The sequence below is a fragment of the Micropterus salmoides genome, unplaced genomic scaffold (genome assembly GCF_014851395.1).
Source record: "Micropterus salmoides isolate LMB-PRFRI ecotype aquatic unplaced genomic scaffold, ASM1485139v1 Ms_hic_scaffold_22, whole genome shotgun sequence".
Classification (NCBI taxonomy): domain Eukaryota; kingdom Metazoa; phylum Chordata; class Actinopteri; order Centrarchiformes; family Centrarchidae; genus Micropterus; species Micropterus salmoides.
Window position 1 is genome coordinate 18,440,736 of NW_024041373.1, and position 24,416 is coordinate 18,465,151.

The 24,416-nt window shown below is 43.6% G+C and overlaps 1 protein-coding gene across 8 annotated transcripts in view; it reads left to right on the forward strand.

The window, feature by feature from the left end:
• Window positions 1-24,416, forward strand: part of LOC119917216 (transcription factor COE3) — a 67,471-nt gene that overhangs the window by 37,777 nt on the left and 5,278 nt on the right. For 2 of the 8 annotated variants that reach the window (XM_038737416.1, XM_038737420.1), the window contains exons 7-11: window positions 2,034-2,115; window positions 4,186-4,327; window positions 8,863-8,996; window positions 9,186-9,312; window positions 19,949-20,037. In XM_038737416.1, the coding sequence (XP_038593344.1) occupies window positions 2,034-2,115; window positions 4,186-4,327; window positions 8,863-8,996; window positions 9,186-9,312; window positions 19,949-20,037 (574 nt within the window). The remainder of the gene's footprint in view (window positions 1-2,033; window positions 2,116-4,185; window positions 4,328-8,862; window positions 8,997-9,185; window positions 9,313-19,948; window positions 20,038-24,416) is intronic. The other 6 variants (XM_038737417.1, XM_038737421.1, XM_038737418.1 and 3 more) reach the window with 3 other exon arrangements.

A 24,416-nucleotide genomic window follows, 5' to 3' on the forward strand; every position in this document is an offset into this window, starting at 1 on the left:
GCTGTGGACTATGAAAATTAAGCTTATCTTTTTAGCAGAGAAATTGTGCTTAATTGCCTTCATAACAGTAAACATAAAGGAGCTACTTTATGATAGCGTGGGCACTCAATTTCTTGTGTTTATTGTTTCTTAACTTTTGGTTTTGCTTTAGTAGAAACAGTATGTAAAAGCATTAAAGTAGCCAAGAAAAGAGACAAGACTAACTCTGAAAGTAATGTGTTTCTTTTATGAAGTCAATGCATTGCCTAGGAAGTGTATTCTATCTTGTGCTCTGACATAAATCGCCTACCAATGGGTGATGCATGTATGCACATGCTCACATACACACACACATTTACGTGCGTACATGTGCGTGCATGTACACACACACACACACACACACACACACACACACACACACACACTGGCCTTACCCAATCTGTATGAGAGGCAACAGACAAATAAAAGTCGTATTTCAGGTCTGCTTTCCGCAGATGTCTGCTGCTCTACATTATGACTCTTTGGGGAAATAAAAACAGGGTCAGGGAATTAGAGTACATAATGGTCATTTTGATGATCAGCCAACAGATGCAACCCGAAAACACAGTGAACACAATCAAGTGAAATGCACTAATGACAAGTCAGGTTTTTTATGGCCTCACCACACACCGACAGGCAATCAGCATTCTGGCATGGGTTAAAACGTCTTTTATTGATGTCCAAGCCAAAGCTCCTTGGATGTGGAGTGAAAATATTTTCTCACCTCTCCTCTCCCTCCTGGGCCCTCAGAGAAGCACAAGGTATAGGAGTCTATCGAAGAACGCTTCTAAATGACCAGTGCATGTGTTAATGTGGCCAGGGTTAGAAGGGTCATTTCAGACTCTGATTTATGGTTTGGCCAGGATCCCACTGGGTGAACGAGAAGTTTTAAGTGTTGTGAAAGCATCCTCACAGGCCACACAAGCCACTGTATTTAGCTGAATGAAATGGCCATGCAATCTATGGTGCAATCTATGGTAATCCAATGAGCCACTGTGAACCAAGGTAGTATTACAATGGAAACCACAGTATTGCATATAGTAATGCTAGTGCAATGTGATGAAAAATAAATATCACAGCACTGTATGTATAATGAATTGGAGAAAGCAAAGGCACAATCAGTCATGATTCTGTGGGGAGAATTTGCAAAAACAACAAGTCAATTTCATTGTTTATTCTCCGTGGTTGTGTAAGATTTTACACAATAGGCTACATCTGAGACAATTTTTCTTATTGGCCTCATTGTTAATCTTCCTCGTTTTAACTATTTTGTGTTTGTGAGGCCACATCTGATATTCATCTCTCAATACCAGGCTTTACCAATACATTCTGCGAGACCTGAGAAAGCAGGAGAGCAAGGCAGCGTAGAAACTAACCAAGCCCAGATCTCACTCAGACGTGACATTTGTTCAGAGACGATTAGCCAGGTTGTAATTTGTGGCATAATTGCCTCACCCACCCACAAGTGCATGGGTGTGCGTGTATGCGTTGTATGTCTGTGTGTGTGTGTGTGTGTGTGGGGCATACGGTGGTCCCAGGAGTGTCCGCCTAATTGCCTGACAGGACTATAAGTTTTGTGGCGCGCTCTCACCTTGTTAGGTCCTTTATCCCTGATGCTCTTCAAACAAGACCTGGTCACAGGTGGGCCTCATTTGCTTCCCTATTGAACAGGAGAACTTTAATTGCACAGGGGGTGTCCTGGGATTAAAGAGGTGGGTGGAATATCAAGTGACTTTCTGTATGTTAGTGGCAGATGGGTGTTGGGAAAGACCCATGAACTCAGGTGAGGGGATGAGATGATAAAAAGACTCTTGATTTTGATGGAATGTTAAATACTGTGACATCCCAAACTGAAATAGTGTAATGTCACATTTGTTTCTGACTGACTGGATGAATGGATCAGACGTGGGGGTATTTCATCATTCTTACTTAAATAGTCCACAACACAAATTTAGTAATTTATCTTTAAAGGTGTCAGTAATAGTTTTTTGCTTTTGTTTTGTGCTCTCTTTCAGATTCTTCCTAAAGTTCTTCCTCAAGTGCAATCAGAACTGTCTGAAGAATGCAGGGAATCCACGAGACATGCGCAGATTCCAGGTGACTGAAGTCTATTTCTCACATATGCTCTGTCTATTTCTGTCTCTCACTGTCGTTTTGCAGGTGTACAAATGCAAAACTACACTACACATTGCCACACAGTCACATATGAATGCAATTCTATTGTTGGCACTGAAGGGCGCAAAAAACAGGGAAAGGGAGAGTGTGGGATTTTGTGTCCTGTGCGCTCTGGACAGAATATTTATTAGGGAATACCATCTGACACAAATAAAGATATAGGATTTAAGAGTGCCATCAATTGTGTTCCTGACAGGCTTCTGAGCCTCAGCGCAGAGGGGAGAACGATCCAACCACATGTAACAACAGTGTTAACTCAGGATCTGTCTGGCAGCGGAAACGCATACCTTCTTATACACACACATATGTGCTAGCACGCAGGCACCCACACACACACACACACACACACACACACATACGGATGCATAACCATACACGCTAGAAGCGCATATATTTGCTTTCTCTTCATCCCTCTCCCATTCTTAGCCACATATGCATACACTTAAACTCACATATGCAGTTCTCTGTATAGCCAGTGAAACTCGTCTTAAGCCATCTGAAAACCATCATTATTGTAGCCTGACAAAATGCTGTGAGATTTACACTAAAAGGACATGGCCATTGAGCACTTTTACTGCTTCTTTAACCCTCTCGCATCTAATGTGTCAGGTAGTTCAGCTTTGAAATGATTGACCCCCCTGCTGATCCATTTATCCAGCCATCCGTTCTACCCAGACATTTTCACCACAAGCAGTCCACTAGGTCAAGGTGAGACAGTGAGAGTTTGGTGTGATTTGTCCTATCAGGATAGTGACAAACTACAGGAGGGTGTCCGTCACTGACAGCACTGTTATGTGATAGACACACAAGCCAGCATCCTCCAGGAGGAAGCCCAGACATGAAACAGACAAGACAGGGTGTCCCCTCCTGATGTCACCACCATCAGACCTCCCCTGCCTCCTCAAATCTTCCCTCAGGGTGAATGTGGACTGATGCATGACAGCCACCAAGGGCTTTCACCTCTCACTTCCATGTCAAAAGAAATGCAACAACTAAGTTATAGCAGCACTCTTTTTGTGAAACTAAAATGTGGACATTAAGTCTAAAACAAGACGGTTTTTGATTTTTTTTTGCTGATGATCATGCCGTTTTTTGGTCCAACAGTTAGCATGCCATTTTTCCCTAAATAGATTTCCCAGATGCTCCACCATAGGTGTTTCTCTGGCCAAAGTTGTGTATTCTGCATGCCTTCCACTCCACTTATTACCCCCCAAAACCAGCTGGAGGCCAGAGAGGGCCCAATCCATCATCCTCAGCTTGGCCCAGCTCTGAACCTGCTCACAAGAATGGAGCTCTTTCACTTCCCCTTCTCTCCCCTCCTCCCTCTACACCCCCACCCTTCCCAGACCAACCAAAAAAAGCGCCCCCCTAAATTCCACCGCTACACCGAGGTCACTCACCGGCAAAGCAAACCTGAGAGGGGCTCTGTGTTTCCGGCTCAGAAACACTTTGGCCATTCACATGAGGCTCACTGTTTGGAGATGTGGTAGCCAAAAAACAACAACAAAAATAAGCATTATGAAATATGGAGTGTGGCTTGGAATCTGATCCTAGTAAAATGTTTGTTGAGTGATGGGATGGAGTACGGTTCAGTTGCTAATGACTCCAGTAATATTTTAAAAGGGAGGCCTTCCGTCCTCAAATAGATGGACAAGCTGATCAATAATTCTGAGCTTCGGCTATGATGACAGTTGGTAGAGTGGGTAAACGGAAATGGTATTTCAGTGATTGAAAAGTCAATTAGCTGTACACAGATGCAAGACACTAAAAAGCAAAAATAAAATGGCTGAGAAGCAGGGTAGCTGGAATGCAATGTCCAAAGAAAACACCCACTTCAGGGCAATAGCAATGAATTGCACGCAGGCATGTACCTGGACACAATTAAATTTCTAAAGCCTTCATGTATGCCTTTTACCCCAGAACATTACTGAGAATGTTTGTAAAACTATACAGCATGCTATATTACCTGTTTCACCTTCACTCCTCTTGCAGGTTGTCGTATCGACGACCGTCAATGTGGATGGCCATGTCTTGGCTGTCTCTGACAACATGTTCGTACACAACAATTCTAAGCACGGGCGAAGGGCTCGCAGACTCGACCCTTCAGAAGGTACGCCTCCTTATCTGGAGAATGGTAGGCACATTTTTACATCTTATAATTTGCTTCGCTCCTTTTTTCCTCACATCCTCCCATTTTCCAAAATCACACACCTAGTTACTAGTTGCTTCTAGTTTCTGAGAATCATTTGCTCCATCACTTTCACTTTGACAAGTTGCTTTTTTGCCTCCCTCATACCTGTTGTTGTGGCTTGACTGGAAATAGAATACATTGCTCAGTGTATTTATTAATTTAGATATCACTAATGTGGATGCTAACACGTCTAATTTATTATTTTAAAACCTTATGCTACTTCAAGTCTCCTAATGCACCTACATTTGTCCTAAAAGGCTATGTGAAACATGATCAAATTGCTTAAGAATTTGGCTGTGAGGTCAATTTCCTGTCATTGGGTTCTGCAGATTTAGCAGTGAGAGAGCTGAAACAGGGGGAGGAAGGAGAAAGAGAGAAAGGAGGGGGGAGAGAGGGAAGGGTGGGTGTGTGGAGAGGGAGGGGGCATATGAGAAAAACAGAACTTACTGTTTTTCTTCCAACTGATTCCATATGATAGACTGATTGCCTTCTCAGCCAAAAGAGAGAAAAGAAGGACCACCAAACCATGGGAAATCCAAAAAGTAAAATGCACTAAACATAACCTTATGACCCTCATGGCCTCCACTGGCAGATGGAAGCACATACAGCTGAAAGATTGTAAGAAAAAAAGAAGTGACTTGGACCAATTGTGCAAATTGCTTATCTTCAGATTTCAAGAGCCAATTATGGCTGGGCAAACAGTTTATATACACCACTGACTAAAACAAGCTTCTCTACACATTAATGGGCATTAATGGTTCTATCACCAAAAGCAAATGTAATGTTTAATACAACAACGACTAATAAAAAAAAAAGACTAGACAATTAATATATCTCAGTGCTCTCCAGTCCTAGTGGGGGAAAAAGCTAATCTATTTGTTTTTGTCTTTATTAATGACTCCTCTACTGGAGAACAAAATCAAATAATTAAAGTCCTGCCCGGAGCACCAAAGTCATTATGTTCGCTGACGTTCTGTTTGTGTGTTTCACGTTTATGACACGATAGGTGTGGATCGCCTAGCAACCAGTTTCTTAATGAGGGGAGCAATTAAAGAGGTTGAGCCCTCGCCTTCGTGTTCCCTCGCTCCCAGGGGGCCGCATGTGTTGTGTGTGTGTCTATGTGTGTGCCTGTGTGTGTGCTCGTGTTCTTTACAGGTTACCCCAACCCATCCTTTTCTTCCTCCCTTCACCACACTCTTCAAAGCAGCAGAGTGACGCCCCGTAAAACAAGAAAAGAAGCTATTGTCAACCGCCCAGTTGAACATGTCTTTGTCTGATAACTTTAATACACCTTCCCCCTTCTTAACCGCGTGTGCTCTCACAAGTTGAGATCCGGGGTGGGGGGTTCTCGCCCTCCAAGCTCCATAACAAACTAATTTAACATGCATCAACAACGATCGCTCGCTTTGTTTGAGTCACCTTTTAACAAACAGAGATGTGACACACGAGAAAAGGAGACCTTGGTCATAAAATGTAATTCCAGCCATGTCCTCCATAGTGCTCTGACAACTAGCAGGCAGGCAGACAGACAGCATGCTTTAAATTAGCAACACATTCTTCCCCGGGAGTTCACTGGGCGAGAAGCCTCAGATATGTGGCTGGCTGGCTGACTGTGTGGCTGAAACAGAGAGGCATCCTTCCTCCCAGCTCAGCTCACACTGCACTTGTACCGACTGCCTCACATTGATCAAGAGGTGCTGCCCCCTGTTGGTGCAGAGGCAGGATTGTCTGACAGACTAAATCTCACCATGTGACATTTTTGTTCACTTGTGTGTACTGTCACACAACAAGCATATTATGCATTCAGACACGAATGTGCTTTGTGACTGCCTGTCACTCAAACATGTATAGATTCAGGCTCAAAGGTGCATAAACATGCTCACAAATAGTCTTTCACACACAGCATCGCCCCCCCCACACACATACAGACACACACGAATAGCCTCGACACACCACACACAGACTCTCACTTTCTCTCACTCACGCACACACACACGTTCCTTAGCTCAGTTCCACCATTATAGAGCCCCAGACAATATAGGAGACTCAGCATAGAGCCTGCAGCGCCTGCCTCATTTGCATGCCAAGTGGCTGTAATGCTGTTAGGGTTTATGCAATAAAGACAAGTGAATCCAGACTGCTGGGCCTAAGAGGAAGAAAGAGAGGGAGAAAAGAAGGAAGGGGGAAAATGAGAGGAGGAAAGGAGAAAGACAAGGAGAGAGCATGAGAGAGAGAGAGAGAGAGGCAGAGGGAGAGAGAGCAAGAAAAAGAGAGAGAGATAGAGAGAGAGAGAGAGTCAAAGGGAACAGATGGCCCAGGGAGAGGTAAAAGGTATAATCCCATCAGCTGCACTATCAACCGACCATCTGGACATCCCACAGCACAATTACAACACATTTCAGCAGGCAGAACAAAGGATGGCTTCGCAGGGCCACATCAGACCTGTTTGAGTGTCACAATACTAGAGCTGGGACCTCCTGTGCTCAGATCTCGGATCAGTTTTGACGTCCTCGACGGGTAACCGTAACCAGAGAGGAAAAAGATTAGGACGGATCACAGATCGGCGAAGTGGATCTGGAATGAAATCAAGAACTCAAACAAAATGGATAGGGTAACAATCTCCCCCCCCAACACACACACCCCGACAAAAAAACAAGCCATGACATATGAATTCAAATCGAGTGAATTTCCTCTACTGTAGCCCAAAGTTTGCAAAGACTTAGTGATGCAACACTCAGACCGGCAGGCCGGCTCTTTGCATCCTCATCCGTCCACTCCTCATGATGCCTATCATCTGCTGAGGGGGCATTGTGCGTGTCTGTCATCAGATCGCCTGCGCTGACTGTGTAATCCACTTTTCCACGGTCCCCATTCAGCACATGCTCCCCTCTCTGTCTGTGCATTGAGACATATGCAAATTTTTAGGCAGAAGGGTGGACGGCTTAGGGCCTCAGTCGCTGCCTCTCCATGGGTCCTTCTGTGTGTGGGAGGGGGCACTGGGATTTCCAAGGTGGTGCGTCTGTGTTTGTGTGCGTGATTGTGTATGCCTGTCGTAGGTTTCAGGCTGCAGCTGCCCCCCAACAGTCACTGTCACCATCAGGCCCTCTTCTTGCCTCCTCCTCCTTCCTGCCCCCCCCATCCCCAAAGTCAATTTGTTTACAGTAATTTTGAAGGGTGAATTATTTGCTGTAATCGTCCACACTGATGAAGGTCAGGCCCTTAGAGGGGGCCCAGCATGCCCATAGAGGGTTGGTCCTCTTTCAGACGCTCCGCTTCGCAATTAAGGAAAGCAAATGTCACTCCTCCAGGCCTCACAAATGAAAATCTGTACGAGGTGATTAGCATGAAGTCAACAGCGCCTGTTAAAGTCAGATTCCCTGTAGTACCAATGTGTGTGTGTGCACTTTATGGGCAGGGAGAGAGAGCAAACATGACCTGAACAGACCCAACAGCAAGGCAAACAAAGGAAGATGTCTTGTCTGAGGTGATCCATACAACAATGGCTGACTGTGATTTACTTACTGGATGGAAAGGATAATAGAGGTTTAGAACAAGCTTGTAAAGAAAAAAGGAAGTTGCTGAAATAGTTGCTCACATTTTGAGGAGTAGGGAAAACATGCACAATTTATAGTGTATTAAAAGATATTGATGGAAATAGATTAAATTTGATATTGGTATTTTATGGCTAGCCGTCATGCTATTTCTGTTGTAAACACGGTGTTGTGCTGAACACCATATTAAGGTAATGCATCAAATGACAGTGAATGTGAGGCACCAGATCACTCAAATTAGATTATAATAACAACCCAGACTGTTGATGAATGGCAGAGCTACATAGCAGAAGTCATGCCAGATGAAAAGCATTGTAATAAACAATATGAAATGGATTGAATCGATCACAAAAAGAAAGAAAAAAAAAAACTCAATCTGAATAATTCATGAGGGCATTTCACGTTATGAAACCTGAAACTCCTTTCAGTGTGCCTGCACTGTACTGCATATACAGAACAAAGGTAATGAAATAACATGAACCAGCAAAGCTTTAGCTTGTCATTTCCACTTTAACAGCCCGTATTCTTGACTCATTTAAGATTTGTTCAACTTTGAAATTTTACTGTACATGCGGGTGCATGCTTAATCAATTCTGATAGCTACATTTGCCCTGACACATAATTTGCTCCATCAAATCATTTTCCTGGCGAGCCCGGCGTTTAGCCTTTGTGAAGTGGACCATTTGAAGGGTCTGCTTAACTACACCACTCCAGCGCGCTGATAAATGATTTTGATTCTCATGCCTTAAAGGACAAATCCATCATTTTTTTTCCAGGGGTAATTTCCATGATATGTCTTTGTGAGAGAGACACATGGAAGGCTGAACGTAGGGGTGATGCAGTCATGTGTCTTTGTAGAAAGAGACATGGGGCAGATTGTTGAAGCTTAGGTGCTGAATCTGCTCTTCTCTCTTTGTCTTGGATAAGCAGCCACCCCATGCATCAAGGCTATCAGCCCTAGTGAGGGATGGACCACCGGAGGAGCCACTGTCATCATCATAGGGGACAACTTCTTTGATGGCCTACAAGTCGTGTTCGGCACCATGCTCGTATGGAGTGAGGTGTGATCTTGATTATAGATTTGACAAAAATGATGTGAAATTGTAATGAAACTGATTGATTTTAATTAAAGTATTATTTAGAACAACTTGTTCAACTCAAAACAAACTTTCAAGCCAGTAGTTAACAGTTCAGACTCTAGTTGGTTATTACAGAGGGTCATTCATGTTTTCTTTTTCTCTGTAATCTAGCTGATAACTCCCCACGCCATTCGAGTCCAGACTCCACCTCGGCACATCCCCGGTGTTGTGGAAGTCACGCTGTCCTACAAGTCCAAGCAGTTCTGCAAAGGTGCCCCCGGGAGATTTGTCTATACTGGTGAGTCAAAACCTTCTCTTCCTCCCCCACCCATACCTCCCTGTCTGGATGGAGCACTCACTCTCAAGACCAGGCGCTAATAATGAACTAACCAGGGGCCTGCTTGCTGAATGTTAAACTGTGAGAGATCTGCACTGCTAGCGAAAAGGTTTTTTGTGGAGGGGCACCTACAAGTGCAACTCGATCCCCCTCTGACCTGCCATCATACAAGGGCACTGCCAAGCTCTGTAAGACTCAAGCTGTCGGGATAACTCATTCTGCCAATTCTCTTTATCTGTCCTGTTGCGAGACAGATAATGCTTGCTGCTAATTTGCTGATTTTGTAAGACAAAGTGCGGTTTAATTTTTTTATGAATCAGATTAGAGAAGCAGTCTCCAGGTTAAGTGCACGAGTGTGTCGAAAGTTATTCTCATGCGTGTTCAGTATGAATTCACGGGAGAAGAGAAAGTGTGCAAAGAGAAGAGAGAGATGTGTGTGTAAGAGAGAGAGAGAGAGAGAGAGAGAGAGAGAGAGAGAGAGAGAGAGAGGGTGTGTGTATCACACTATAAGTAAGGGATCTGATTATCTTGGCTAACAGAAGGAAGTGGTGGTCTTATCTGTCATCATTGGTGAGGAGACAGAGGTTGCGGGGGTCAGAGCCTGTCTGACCTGGAAGCCTCTGTCTGTTCTAACTCTGACGGGCAGAATGAAACGGGGGCGCGTCAAAGCACTCTCACTTCCCCCAGCACCCCCGGGTCTCCAGCACAGCCCTGGCCTTGAGCACAGCAGAATTGCAAAGTGGGGGCTGGAACCCCCCACCCCCATCCAGACCCCTCCAACCTGGGGCAGCTGTTTCTCATCAAGTCCCCCCTCTCTCGCTCCCCAAACCAACTCCACCACTACCACCCCCAGCCATCCGTCCCCTTCTCCTCCAACCGTGCAGTCTGGCCCAGCTCTCCTGCATTTAACCTCCCTAGCAGGAGCGGAGCAGAGGCCAACAAGGCACCAGGATAATGAAACAGGAGTGCAGTGTGGCTGTGTAAATGTATGTGTGTCTGTTTGTGTGAGAGGTTGTGCGAGCGAGAGGAAGAGAGTGCGTGTGTGTGCATGAGGATGTGTGTCTGTGTGTACATGTGTTACTGCACAGCCCGGAGAAGGTGTATAAGTTAAGACATTAATGGCTTCTATAGCACCCTGGTGAAAGTGCCAGGTCCCTTAAGAACAGACCCCATTAGTCACAGAGGCTAAGCGGATTGGGATGATTACCATCAGGTTTTACTGGGAAACGTGTCCCCTTCTCTCTATCTTTGTTGATTCCCTCCCCCCCCATTCTTTCTCTCTGTCTTCCCTGGGTTCCTACTCACTTCCAGTTAGTATAAAGATACAATTACCCCTGGAGGCAACGGTGGTACAATTGATTAGTGCGCTGAATTAAAAGAGAAAGTCACCAATAGACAGGTCCGGCTCCTCTGCTCTGCTATTCCCTGTGTGGCTCACCCTTATTGTACAAGGGTTGACACTTGAGAGAATGAAACCGTTAAAGAGCGCAGAATGCATAACGCTAGAATTAGGTATCACTGACTCCATATGTACAGTAATTGCTAGGTGAAGGGATGTTAGCTACTTCTTACAGACATTAAAAAGTGAATGGGCTGATGCATTGAGCGCGAGAGAGCGGATCATTTGTTTAAGAGTGAAACAGCTCAATTCAAAGCATAGCTTTTCTTTCTGTGCTACGCCACTTGAAAAAAAATATGGCACTACACGAGCAAATAGGTTTGAAATGACCTGGAGTTACAATAGCAAATTACATGGGCTGAAAAGGGCATGTAGTGACACAGTGCTGTCCAAAAGGCACAGAATTTTCCGGTGTCACATTGGAGAGCAACATGTGCATATCAAAGATCTAGTTATCAAAGTGTATGGCTTCAAGCGTAACTTGAGAGCACGGCTTGAGAGAAGTGCCTTTTTAGACGTTTTTTTTTTCCTTCATGTTGACACTTCTTGCACCACCACCCTAATTGTGGAGATTTAACTCGCTCAATTTAAGAAATTATAACAAATTACCAAGAGTCAACACAGAAGAGACTGAAGCCAATTCGAACAGCAGAGGGACACGTCCTCACTCGGGTTAGTACCCTGGAACGGCTCCAAAACTCACAATCCATTCTCAGAAAGAGAGCACCCTGTAGTGTATGTCAAATAATCCTGTTGGCATTGACTATTGAATGTTTAAAACACTAATGAGACAAACAGACATACTATATAAAACTTTAGTGGGCTATAGTTTACAGACTGCTTCAAGGAGCTTGTATCTGTACTTTAATTGGTACATTTTTAAAGGAATGACATGTTGGCTATTTTTGCTATTTTACAGTCTATACCTTTTACCTTCTAACAAAATGTTGTCCCTTGGAGCTTGCTAGCTTGTCCTCTGTCTAATCCATGTATTGGTTATCCATTGGTCCAACTGTCAGCAAGGTTGTAGAAAATAAAAAGGAGTCCTGGCTGTACCTGAGGTCAATACTTTATTATACTTTCCACTTTATTAAGCACTGCAAACAGTACATGCTGGTTTAATCAGATATCTCTTAAAGAGAAAGTCTTCATTTTCAGCCTCATTTGCAGCACTCTAACCTTTTTACTGCATAGTCACAACACTGTATGAAAAAGTAAATCATAAATAAAAACTTTGACCATATAATTTATTCAATTTAAGCTCCTAATTGCATCAGAGCTTTTGGTTTTCTGTCTTGGCCAAGTTTCCACGAGTGCTCCCCTCCAGGGGCAACGATGCAGGCCCTTGGTAATACGGTTCTGCAAGCAGTCCAAACCGACTCAGGCACTATTTATCCTAATCAGTGACATCCACATAACCAGGATTGCTTAAAATGAACCCCTTCCGCGCCCCAGAAAACGCACATTTACCGGGACCCCATTTGTCATGGGTAAATTGAGGGTCAGTAAACTTCGCCTGTATCCTCCAGTGGGGATCCAGGACATGCATCATAACGTTAGGAGAGAATGATTGGCGAAGGCGAGCTGTCACACATTTGTCAGGGGGAAGGGAACATTATTTGCTAATTTCCCAAGCTGGGCACTGACAGGGTGCTTCGTCTTCAGACCTTTGGTGACCAGCATGGCTTCTCAGCTATTAGTACAAGTCAAGTGTTTATTCCTTTTTTCTTTTTTTTCTCCCCCTCACTGTAAAGTGGCAGTAATAAGAGCCATTCGTTCGACCTCACAAGATCGCAGCACACTGGGTGAAGGATTTTGGATGGAGTAGATGCCCCATACAGTGAGCTGCTCTTGCCAGGCCTTAGTTGAGGCCAGACAGCCTTGAGGGCTGATGGATCACAAACTTTCCTCGTCAAGGTGACGCTATCGACTCCACTGCACCAAAATCTGACAAAATGGGTATGAGGCAGTCATTCATCAACATAAGGACAAAGGGGTCATGTGTGCTTCACTCAATACTGGTGGAGATCAAGAAATGTCAGCACTGTAAGAGATAGAAAAAGGAAAATGTTCATAGTGCAGAAGTGAGGTCTCTTTAGTTAAGCTTCAACTACATATTACTCTATGAATCTTAAAAGAAATTCTATGTCCTTAAATGCATGTACAATAGATGTCCACCTAAACTTAACCGGCAACCTTTTAGTGCTGCAAGTCAGAGATATAAATAGTGATATCCAGTTTTCAAATCCAAAATTAAACTCACTTCACTCTTACAAAGAGGAACAAATTGCTGCAGTTTTGGACCCTCCTCTCTAAAAATTTAAATAAACAAACCCGGACGTCTTTATCGGAGCACATCAGATAGGGCCCTGTGCTGTTGAGCTCGTGAATTGGGTCTATCCTTGCGTCTCCTCTCCACCCTGCCGTCACTTTGAAGTCCCAGACTCAGAAGCTGATCAGATGGACAGCTTCCTTTTCATTTCCTGTCCTGCAGGGTTGGGTTTGGTATTCTGTTGGTTACTGGTCAGTGATGGGGTGTGGCCTACAGCAAAGATATGCTATAATCAAAGGCATTCAAGGAGGTATGTAAACACATTAGCTTTAGAGGAGGACTTAAACGCACACACCAAATACTACGTATAAGCATTGTTGATTTCAAATCCCTAAATCTACTACACAAAGCATTTCAGGCTTGAGATAATTTATTTATTTATCTGCAGATTAAAAAAAATCGACTCTGCAGTATGAACTGCTCCAAGTAAGAATGAAATAGACATTTATAAATGTCATCGCCACAGTCAAGTAGGTTGTAACCAGTTGGCACAACAGTTTTAGCATGTGTCAAAGCGTGTTATCCACTAGCCATATCCCCATACCTGCCTGTCTCATTACAACTCTGGTATTTAGCACTAGCTCCACAGGACTGGAGCAGACGGTCGTTGCCAAGTTAGATGGGCCTGGTTTGAAGGCCTTGTGAGCTTGTGTGGCGCGCGACAAGGTTCCACGGAGGAAGGTCCTTGTGCCCAATTAGAGGGCTGACGTGACACGTGCTTGCACTCCCCCACTGTCAGGCAGCTTGTCAGGTAGGCTTTGAGAAGCACACTGTGGCATTATTCCACAGCGTGTTATCAGCAAGTGACCTGTGAAATCCAGCTCTGGGAAATTGATTGAAATAAGTACTTGCAGTTGAGCATGTATTTTCCCCCCACTACATCGCTCTGTGAAATGTATTGTGGGTATCTTTTCAAGAGAAAAATGAAAGTATGGGTGTGTTTTTTCTCCCAGTAAGGATGGTATTCATTGATTTAATTTTAATTGGACCCACTTTTTGTCCCACAGTATCGTTAGAGGTCTGTTTTGTAATGGCTCTTAAAATGGATTGTCCTCACTAAGTCACAGCATCACTCCTCTGCCACAGGAAAGATAGACGGAGGACGCAGGGAGGGGGCTCTTGATAGACGAGGATCTTTCCCCTCCTCCTCCTCCTCCTTTCTCTACCTCCTCTTCTTGCCCCATTTTCAGCATGATCCACACCCAACGGGCTTTAAAAGAACTCCTCCCCTCCCTCCTCCACTGCTGCATTTTGATTGAAATTCATCGGCAAGTTTATTGAGAAATGAATGAGGGAGGCAGCACGGTATTGACTTTGAGAGGAAAACACAACTCATCTTGAATGAGGGGGAAAACGCAGCCGTAATTTAGCCGTCATCGATCTGTGCCCCGTCCATGTATTGATCTTCATTTTACAATATTAATTTGCGCTTGCAATCAGCTGTGAAGGGAGCCCATTTGATTTCTGTTGGCCGGTAATGTGTGAAAGTCCGCCGGTGTCCTTAGAGAAGTGGCACACATACTTTAGATGTCATCTAAGAGGATTGAACAGGTGTCTTTGGGCCTTTCTAATAATACGACCGATATGAAGGGAGTCTGAAATTATGGATGTGCAATCTGTAACAGTGCTCCCTTTTAACCGTGTTAATTACATTTTATCTGTTGCAGGAGCAATATCTGCTGGAGACTGTAACTGTCTAGGTTTTTTCATCTGTATTGGCTCAAAGTTCATGAAATTTCAATGAACATTGATCTGTCTCCATTGATTTATCCTAACTGCAGATCTTTGAAATTTTAATTTCCTGTTCATCTTGAGACTACTGGAGATGGAATCACTCAGTGATAACTGGCTGCAGTGGATGGAGATGATATGGTCAGTGTTAAAACAGATGAGGTTTGCTTTGCGTGGGTTTGCTGTGAACATTCCAATTTGGTTTGGTTTTTTGAAGATGGTCTCTACATCTGCATGCGTGTTTTCTCTTCTCTCAACACTGGAACATATCTATACTGTGGAGCAGTAGCATGACCTCTGAATATCTTATCTTCTTTGTATGCACAGCATTTAAGTTTTAATCCTTATAGTAACACTGCGAAGATATTTACTCTTTCTATGTCTCCAGTAGACTCTAAACATCAGAGAGACTAGGTCATTATGTGTGTTGATGCTGTTCTGAACTGCATCCATCTAACAGACCACAGGTGCCTAGAAGGCTTCAGTTAGACTGTTTGACAAGTCACAAATGCAATAACACTTGAATGAACTTCTGCCTGTGCTGTTTATCTGTCTCCCCCTTTCCAACTCCCACTCCACCTCTAATTTGTGTTAAGGGGAAAGAAAAAAATAACTGCTCAATGGTGTAGGAGGAGTGGAGATAAGCTCGAAGCAGTTAAGTATAATTAGCGAAAGTAATAGCTGGCAAATGGCAACAAGGCTAGGTTTTTATCTCCTGGAAAGATAGAGTTATCGTAATAAGCTGTAATGGCTGGCAGGAATGCTAGTACTCTGTGCGGGCTTCTATTCAGGCTCATAGACTTAACAAGGAACAATTTCCCTTAAATTTACTGCTTTGCTCAAACATTTCCCTATGTTTATACCCCAATACTGTAAGTCAATACATGTGTTCAGTCCACTTCCATATAGGCCGAGGGCACACAGTGATGTATTGCCATGTAAGCACTTCTGGCTGCCAACGTCAGCCATGTTACACAGTTCCTGTAGAGCGGTTACTCGTGTCCTATTTCTAGAGAACATGGAGAAGAAGCAGCAGACCACGCTCAGATGCCATGTACAGGCCATCCACTCTACATTTTAAGTAAAGTGGCTAGCTGGGGCAGCTCAAGAAGCTCTCAGAGAAAATGTGTTTCTACCATGAAAGGACGGGCAGATTAAGGTGTTAGATCAAAATATGATTGGGAAGTACACATTCCAGGCAGAGGAATTCCACTGAATGCATGCTTGTGCGCATGCGTGATATTCAAAATTGGAAATGATATGGTCACAGCTGCACACCGAGTCATGCATTCCATTTCTTCATATTCTGAAACATGATCATTCACTCTCTAGAGTGAAAAAAACACTGAAATATTGGAAAAAATGTTTTTCCTAACCTCCATGAAGGATGTTTTTCCTAACCTCCATGTACTGATTACTTTGTCAAGAAATCAGTTACCATGTTCCTTTTACTCAAATATGGCAATCATTCTTTTGGTTATCAGCTGTTAAATTTGATATTTGCTGTCACTTTATTGTTTCATTACTTCTGTTAAATTTTAATCTTCTCCAACTACGGAAACAAATCTATGAACAATTATATCTCTGTATATCTGCCACAAGCAGGGAAAAAACATAGCGTTGTAATTGGACAGAACATGCAACCTGTCTAAATCTGAACAGAAAATGAGAGAAAATGAAAATTCTATTAGTCCATAATGTTCCCTCGGCCCCCTTTCCCATGTGCTCTTCATCTCTCCTGCAAAGTATTCAAATGCAAGCCCTGCCTTACCTCCCCGTGTCTCTTTTTCTCTAATTATCCATGAGGTCAGTAAGCAAAATGGGGAAGAAGCCAGGAGATCAATACAAATTATCCCTGAGCAAACCAGTGCTGACAGTTTGAATTGCAGCATATGTTTACCCAAAATCAGGCAATTTATCTTAATATCAGGCGAGTAATGCAGCAGGGGTGAGAGGTCACACAATCTCTCCACCTCATAATTACCCGCCTCTAAAACAGGAAAGTGGTATTGATTGGCCGCGAGCCGGGAAGCGGGCGTGACTGGAACGTGCCAACGACCCCCCCCCCCCCCAACCCTACCCAACCCTATCATGCCTCCTCTCTGATCCCCCCTCCTTCCTCGGTCCCTCCTCCCCTCAGCTAAACTCCCCACCCAGTGCAGGATTTATGGGATGTGTGTGGAGGGTTTCATGTTTCCTTGCAGCAACTGAGAACCCTTACGGGGAGGGGGGGACACACACGCTCCTTCCACACCCTCACCCCCTTCCTTTCACCATATTGTGTTGGAAGGACGAGGAGGGCCAAACTAATTCTGGCATGCATGGAGTCATGCAAGGGCATGATTTGCCTGTTATATCTTTAGAAGAGAGTGGTTTAAGTTTACGACAGAGTGTGAAGTTGGAACATAATGATGTGCCAAGGATTAAAAAAGACATAGGGTGAAGAGGTGGGAGGAAAAGGGGGGAGGCAAGGCTGCTGTCAATGTGTGTGGTGTAAGAAAAAGTAAGAAGAGTGGTCCCAATGATTCTTGTGAAAGCTCAGCGGATGAAGGAAAATCTTTGCTCGGAAGAAAAAATGTGCAGAGCAATGCGATGAATACACATGTAACACATTTATTGTCCAGATTCAATATAAGTCCTCAGTATATATCATCAGCAGCTCTTACAGGATTATTGACATTGTCTGTGTCTGTCTGCACCAGTGTACATGCCATGACTACAAAACTGTCAACTCATCAACTGACAGCACCGTTTAGTGCTAATGCAAGTCTCCATCAGCTGTCAAAAGCATTTGCATGAAATCAATAGCAGATGGCGGTCTGTGTCACCAATTTCATTACGCTGGGGTTGTTACAAAGATCATCTCCATGATAGATGAGATGGCGACATGTCGACATGCGGAGATCATGCCTGACGCTTGGACTGCGACTGCAGAACACTGAGCCATGTTTTAAACTCAGACAAGTTTAAATGTAACTTTTGTTCTGTTTGACACATTTAAATTTCTCCATATGTAGGCATTTAATACTGTATGTAAGTTGTAAAAAAAAACGCTGATAAAGGGTATACCCTCCAGATCACATTCATCATAATTCTTGGGTCTGCATTTACAGTAGGGCATCATTATCATTGGAAAGGCACATCAAACAGAACACCTCTCCCAGCCTAGGTCTTGTCCTGTACTGTACGTCTCTCCGGCTGTGTTCCCAGCATGCCTGGCGGGTTGTGTAGGCCCCAGCTGAGGCAGAGGACAGGAGAGCGTGATGTATCACCCTGAGAGAGCCCACTGACAGCCTCTGATGATGGATGGCCTGATTATGGAGTGCTTTTTACACATACACAATTTACATCACACTGAGCAGCGGGGTCTGGCAGGGCTGCCGTGCACATACACTCTCTCAGCTGGGCACGTGCACTCACACTCACACACACACACAAACACACACACGCACACACATATGCACATGCTTGTGTGTATGTACACATGTACGGGACTGCCAGAGTGCATAGATAAAAAAGGGGGTGGAAATAACAAAAGAAAGGGGGCAAATTCCTTGCTACAGCCTTGTCATGTGCGATCAATACGGCAGATCAATCCTTTATTAAGGAGAAGATGGTGCCCCCCCACATTCCAAAGCAGACCATTGTCGTATCGGGACGCATGATGACATGTCAAATCAGATTTCCAGCAGTGTATGTTGTTGCGGTGGGGCGTTTATTCAGGTGTGCCTGGTTGGCAGGGCACAATACCACTGTATTTGCAAGCTGGATCCTTGCTATCGATTAGCACCGTGCATTGTCCATGCTTGAACACATAATTGCTCCATTTGATCACGGTCGAGTTGGCAATTACTGTTTTCAGGTTTTGGCAGAAGTGGTGCATGTGTTCGATTGTGCGTATGTATGTGAGTACATGACTGTTTGCGCTACTGTTTGTATGCGTGAGTAGGTACAGTAAGCACGCGCGTGTGTGTGTCCATAGGTTGTGCGTGAGCATGCTTGCATGTGTATTTAGATGAGGGGGGAACAAAAGAAGGAGGAGGAGTGCCATGACTCCCTAGCTTGTGCTTCAGTGGCCCTGCTTGTGTGTGTGTGTGTGTGTGTGTGTGTGTGTGTGTGTGTGGGGGGGGGGGTAGTTCACTTGCTTTCACGTTCTCTTGGTGTTCAGCAGGTTCAGCGAGCTGTGTAGTGTTAATGCTGAAATTACATGCTGAGTAATGAGTGATGGGCCAAATTACAGGCTGAACAATGAATAGAGGCAGGCAGCTCTTATTAGTCTCCATAGAAAGCCATTGATTTATGAAGCGCCTTGCTCGGCGGAGTTACTCTCCTGAAAATGATATCTACATTGAGAAGTGATGTTCTCTATTAAGTCATTCCTTCCCCCTTTAGACTGCTCCACTCCTTTCCTCCCCTCCTTCTCTCCTCTGCCCTCCCTCCCTTGCCTTGTCTTGCCTATGAGTGTACACATGATTGTTTAGAATCAGGCGGAGCTGTAAGGAAGCCTTCAATTACCCATTAGGACTGTCAGACATAAAACGCCCTGCTCTCACCAAAGTCTGGGTTATGATTCATTTACTTTGTGCCTCTGATTCATCGCCCAATATGCCTCATGCCCCAGATTACTATTTGAGGGGTGGGAGAGATTAATAGCACCATGGGATCCGCTGCCGTATTTCACAGGCCCAGTGTTGCAGTACAGTTGGTGCAGAAGGGTGAAATGACAGCAACTTACACTAGATCAATGTGTGGACAGCCTTTCACAGATTATTAAAGCTCTGTTAGATTAAAAGACCTCTCTATGTAGTTTTCTGTAGTCAATATACTCAAGCAGATAAAAAGGGGGAGGGTCCTTCTGAAGGATTCTCAGACTGATGTAGGTCATCATGACTGTTAATGGAATAACACTTGGTGACACAAGTGTCAGAGGAACCCGTGTCATTTTCTGTCGTTTGCCCCCTCCCAGCCGGTAATGTTTCATAAAACATCGTCTCACCCCTGAGGTTTCTTTGAAATTAGGCATTCTGAAATAACTTTTATACTGTAAACTCTAACAGATTTCTCAATTAGTTTCTTCCTGTCTCTGTCAAAATTAGCCCTGAAACCAATTTTCATCTTCCTTTTCTTTCTTTCAGCCCTGAATGAGCCAACCATTGACTATGGTTTCCAGAGGCTGCAGAAGGTCATCCCCAGACACCCTGGCGATCCTGAGAGGTTACCAAAGGTCAGTACAGTGTCTCTGCAGCCTAGAAAAACACAGAACAGCCAAGAGACAGAGCTGTCTGGGTTGTAATGCCTTAATACTCTAAATATGACAAATAAACACAACATTACCATCAAGGCAGAGCACTGTGACCCCAAACCGTGACAGCTTTGCTTCACATATGTGGCTTACCCACTAACCAGCATGGTAATGGTATTGGTTTTGTGTGTGGAGAGAGGCGTAAACTCTCTGTGTGGTAAAATAGCTCAATCAGGCGTTTTCCTCTCCAGTAGTCTGTGGAGATGGTAATCTGGTCAGAAACGACGTCTGCACCCTCATTACCCCACTCATGTTTTCCTTTCATTTTCTGCAGCTCGATTTGGTTTAATCTTTTGTTTACAGAACCCTGTGCCGTAAACCCCCTAGTCTTACTGCAGCTAATAGACAAAGACTGCATGTTATTATGCTTTGGCTTTCTTATTGTTTTCTTTTGAACCTGGGTGAAGGAGTTGAAAGCCACATCAGTTATAGACACACTGGTGTGGCACATGAATAGGCTGCCATATTGATATAAGACCTAGCATGAAAACTAAGGTGCACGTGTTTCTTTTTTTTATTTCCCTCCCCTGTAGAAACTCTTTGATTCTTTTACTTTTTTCATTCCCTTTGATTATTTTGCTCTTTCCATTTCCGATTGATAAAATCTATCTGTGTATTTTCACTAATTGCCACCCTGCCAGTAACAATTTTGGTGACTGACGTTCCAGATGTGTCAAGTGTAATAATATGACTGATTAGTACATTCAAAACCCCTTGGCATGTAGTAAAGTGGTGGCCACCTCAGAGTTTTAATAATACTGTAAAACCTTTAAAGACCTTATCTATTAAATCCCAGCATGCAACACAGCAATATCATTAACGTCCAACGGACAATTTAATAAAGAACAGACTGTGTGGTAGCTATAGACGTTTGACCAAGGCAATGTGGAGAAATGGAACATCACAGCAAGTCCCAGGTTCAGTATATGAAGTGTTTCAATTAGACTCAGTCCCTGTGGAGACAGGAAACAACACCTAGACATGAAATGTTACTCTAATTTCAACTGTAAACGTAGACCAACAGGTAAAGTACACTTACCTTTAATAGCCACATGACTTACTCTATCTCCGCAGGCATCACCGGTCAATCTAGCTACACTGTTTCCATTTTATAAAGTCACTGCGTCTTTGTGAAATCCACATCTTTTGAACAAAGACAGTAACAATGTTAAACACAGCTTTATTACAGAGAAACCTTACTTCTTTCCTTGAATACAAAAGCGCTGTTGGCTGTGAGACAGATTTTGACACTGAACCCAAGATTAGTTTCCCGGGTGTGCGTATACTTAATATAGCACGGTCTCCCAGCCTTTGCATGAAACAATCACAGAGTGAGATGAAACCCTGCACTTCCAATAAACAACATAAATATTTGATTTGCTCTCTAATGGACCCAAATATGGGGTTCAGGGGGCATGTAAATGATCCCACCAAGTGATTCGTCATTGTTAAGCTTGCCATCTGAGGGTCAGCTCTCGGGGTCAAAAGCACATTCCCAATAAAACAGCCTGCGGCAGGCTGAGGCTGGCATGTACATTTGGAATGAAAACAGAAACAGCATATAGAGAACAGCCATTACAGGGTGCAGGTGAGGTTGGGAGACTCTATAAAAAGAAGATAAAGCTGGAGGACGCGCGGTGTGCATTAGCAGAAAGGCAAATCGACACCAAGCCCACTCACCGCCTCTACCCCCCCTCCCATGACTTCACCCTCCAGTTGATAATATTACTGCGCTATATTGATTTCCACCAGCCTTCTCCCTGGGACCAGTAAGACACGTGGTAATTGTAAGGAGACAGAAAGCCAATATGGGAGTGCTCATGGATAGCAAGGGATGCACGCTAATATTGTTGCTACACAGAGAAAAAAGGGGGGAAGCTGCCTCTGATTGAAGTTTACCTCGTAATTCTAAGACAACATCGTAGATGACAGTCTGACCCTGTGGGAGGAGTGGAGATATAAAAATTCAATGCAAAGTCCAGGGTGAATATGAAAGTAATAAGTGTGAGCAGTCAAGTGATGAGAAAGGAGATTGGTTTGCGGGCATCGCGTTAAGTGAAGAGAGACTTTGGAATTCACCCTCCTTTTTAAGATCTTGTTATAAAACAATTTTCTATTCATAATATAAAAAAGACAATTTATAATACCATTTTGTGCCCTCTGGCAGTAATGGACAAATAGACTGGATATCACATTATATCACACTCAATTTCTCTCTTCTGTAACAAATTAGATTCATTATGAAATTAAAAGTGGAAACTCAATATTGTTTTATTATTAAGCTGATTGCTTTGGATTCTTTTCTTTCCTCCCAAAATGAGCATAAGCCCATTCTTTTCCAATTCTTTGTGTAATCCACAAGGAGAAAATATTACAAATGTGTTCATGTCAAGCAATTACCCATGTATTTAAATGAATCTCTCTTCCTGTGCTCTTTGAAGTACCTTCATCTAATGGCCCCATGCTTCTAAATGCATTCATTACCTCAGGCTAGAGCTAACAGAGTAATTGCCTTACAGTTTTATAATGGCATTAGCACTCCAAGCTACATAACCTAGGCCCTCTTTTATTAACTGTGATAATATAAATACAACATCCATGTTAATCTAGTGCTTGAAGAATCACATTCAGCGCTGTTTTAGACCACTTCTCCTCATTGTTAGATATTTTTTATAACACATAATTTGTTATGGCTTCCTCTAATTTCTTCTCGGCAATAACGGAAAAACCGCCTCTAAATCTTAGGTGATCTGTCATCTGAGCAGCCCCATTTAAACAGTTGTTGAACACGAGACCTTTATGCAAAGCAAGGCAAACAATAGCAGAAATCTGTCACGCATTTGTCACAGAACAACAGAAATCATTTGAGGCCGTTAATTGTTTCAATTTAACATGGTGTGTTCTGATATGTCTCCATGACAAGAAAGCCAATTACACTTATGCTGGAGTAGTATTGAGATTTACATGGAAATGCCCTCAGAACACTATTCCGTGTTAATCGTATTCACAGCGTGAGTTGATACGCATGAAAGCGTCTCGTCAGAAGAAAACAAACTTCTTCCTTGATTGGGTGCAGCACTTCTCATCATCCTCGGATATGACTAGGTTGCCACTTAAGCATAGCCTTGCGAGTCAGCTTGGTTAGTTAAGACACCACGCGGTAAACGACAGATTAAGGATGAGAGGCAATATCGTTTTTTCTCCTCCTTTTTCCAAGCTGTCCTTATGTCACTGCTGCAAAGTACCATATGGACAAGGAGGGAGAGGACGTTTTACAGAGAATGAAACATGGCTTGTGAACGCGACAGTCTTAATTGCTTTAATTGTTGTTTAAAATTGAGAGCCATGTATGAGATCTTGAAATATGATAGAATAGATTATTGGTAATTATTAACTGCAGACAAAAAGAAAGAAAACCACTTTATCTCACTCAGCAAGAGAGAGAAAAATCTGTTCTGCCTGATGAGAACACATCAAGACAGCTGGTCCTCTCATTTAGTCTACCTGCCTCACGACAACCATAATTCTTTATTTGTATGCAAACTAGATGCATGCAACGTTGAGCATACACACCAATTTCAGAGGTAAATGCCCATTCTAAGAGCCACCCATCCGGTAACTTGGGGTGGATTAAGCGATATGTTTCTATAAGAGAGCATGGCATACGCTGGAAGTGGCTTCTACAGTGATTCATCTTGATAAATCAAGGGCTGTGGTAGATATGCTCCTCAGGATGAAAGGGCCCATACACACACTCCGTACACACTACATAGGCTGTGCCTTGGAAATGCAGGCCAAGTCTTGGAGGCCGCTGTTTGAAGGCGCGAAGGCTGTGTTTACATTCATTTACGGCAGCTGCCGTCTTAATCCCACACTGCTATTGCCAAGTGATGGAACACTTCAGACAAATTACCGAGGCCCGCAAAAGAAAACACAGCGAATGTGGGAAGAAAACAAGCACCATCTGAGATGTTTCTGGTGACAGATTTGCATTGCTTTTAACCAGGGTTCTAACAGCGCAGTCGACAAATCTCTGCTCTACAGCAGGTGACAACAAGCGAGCATTTTAAAAACACACGCAACAGCCATGTCTGCAACTTGCCTTTGTCAGATTAAATGCACTCTAAAAGGAGAAGAGGGTTTTCATAGAGCATATTGCCTTCTGTATTATAGAAAACAAAGAGAGCAGTCTGGTCGCTCGAGAGGGATTTAATTGTAAGTGCTGAATTCAAAGAGCAGATAAAGACACACAAACGGGCCAAACCCCACCTTGCTAAAAGCCTGAAACAGAGTGGGGGGAA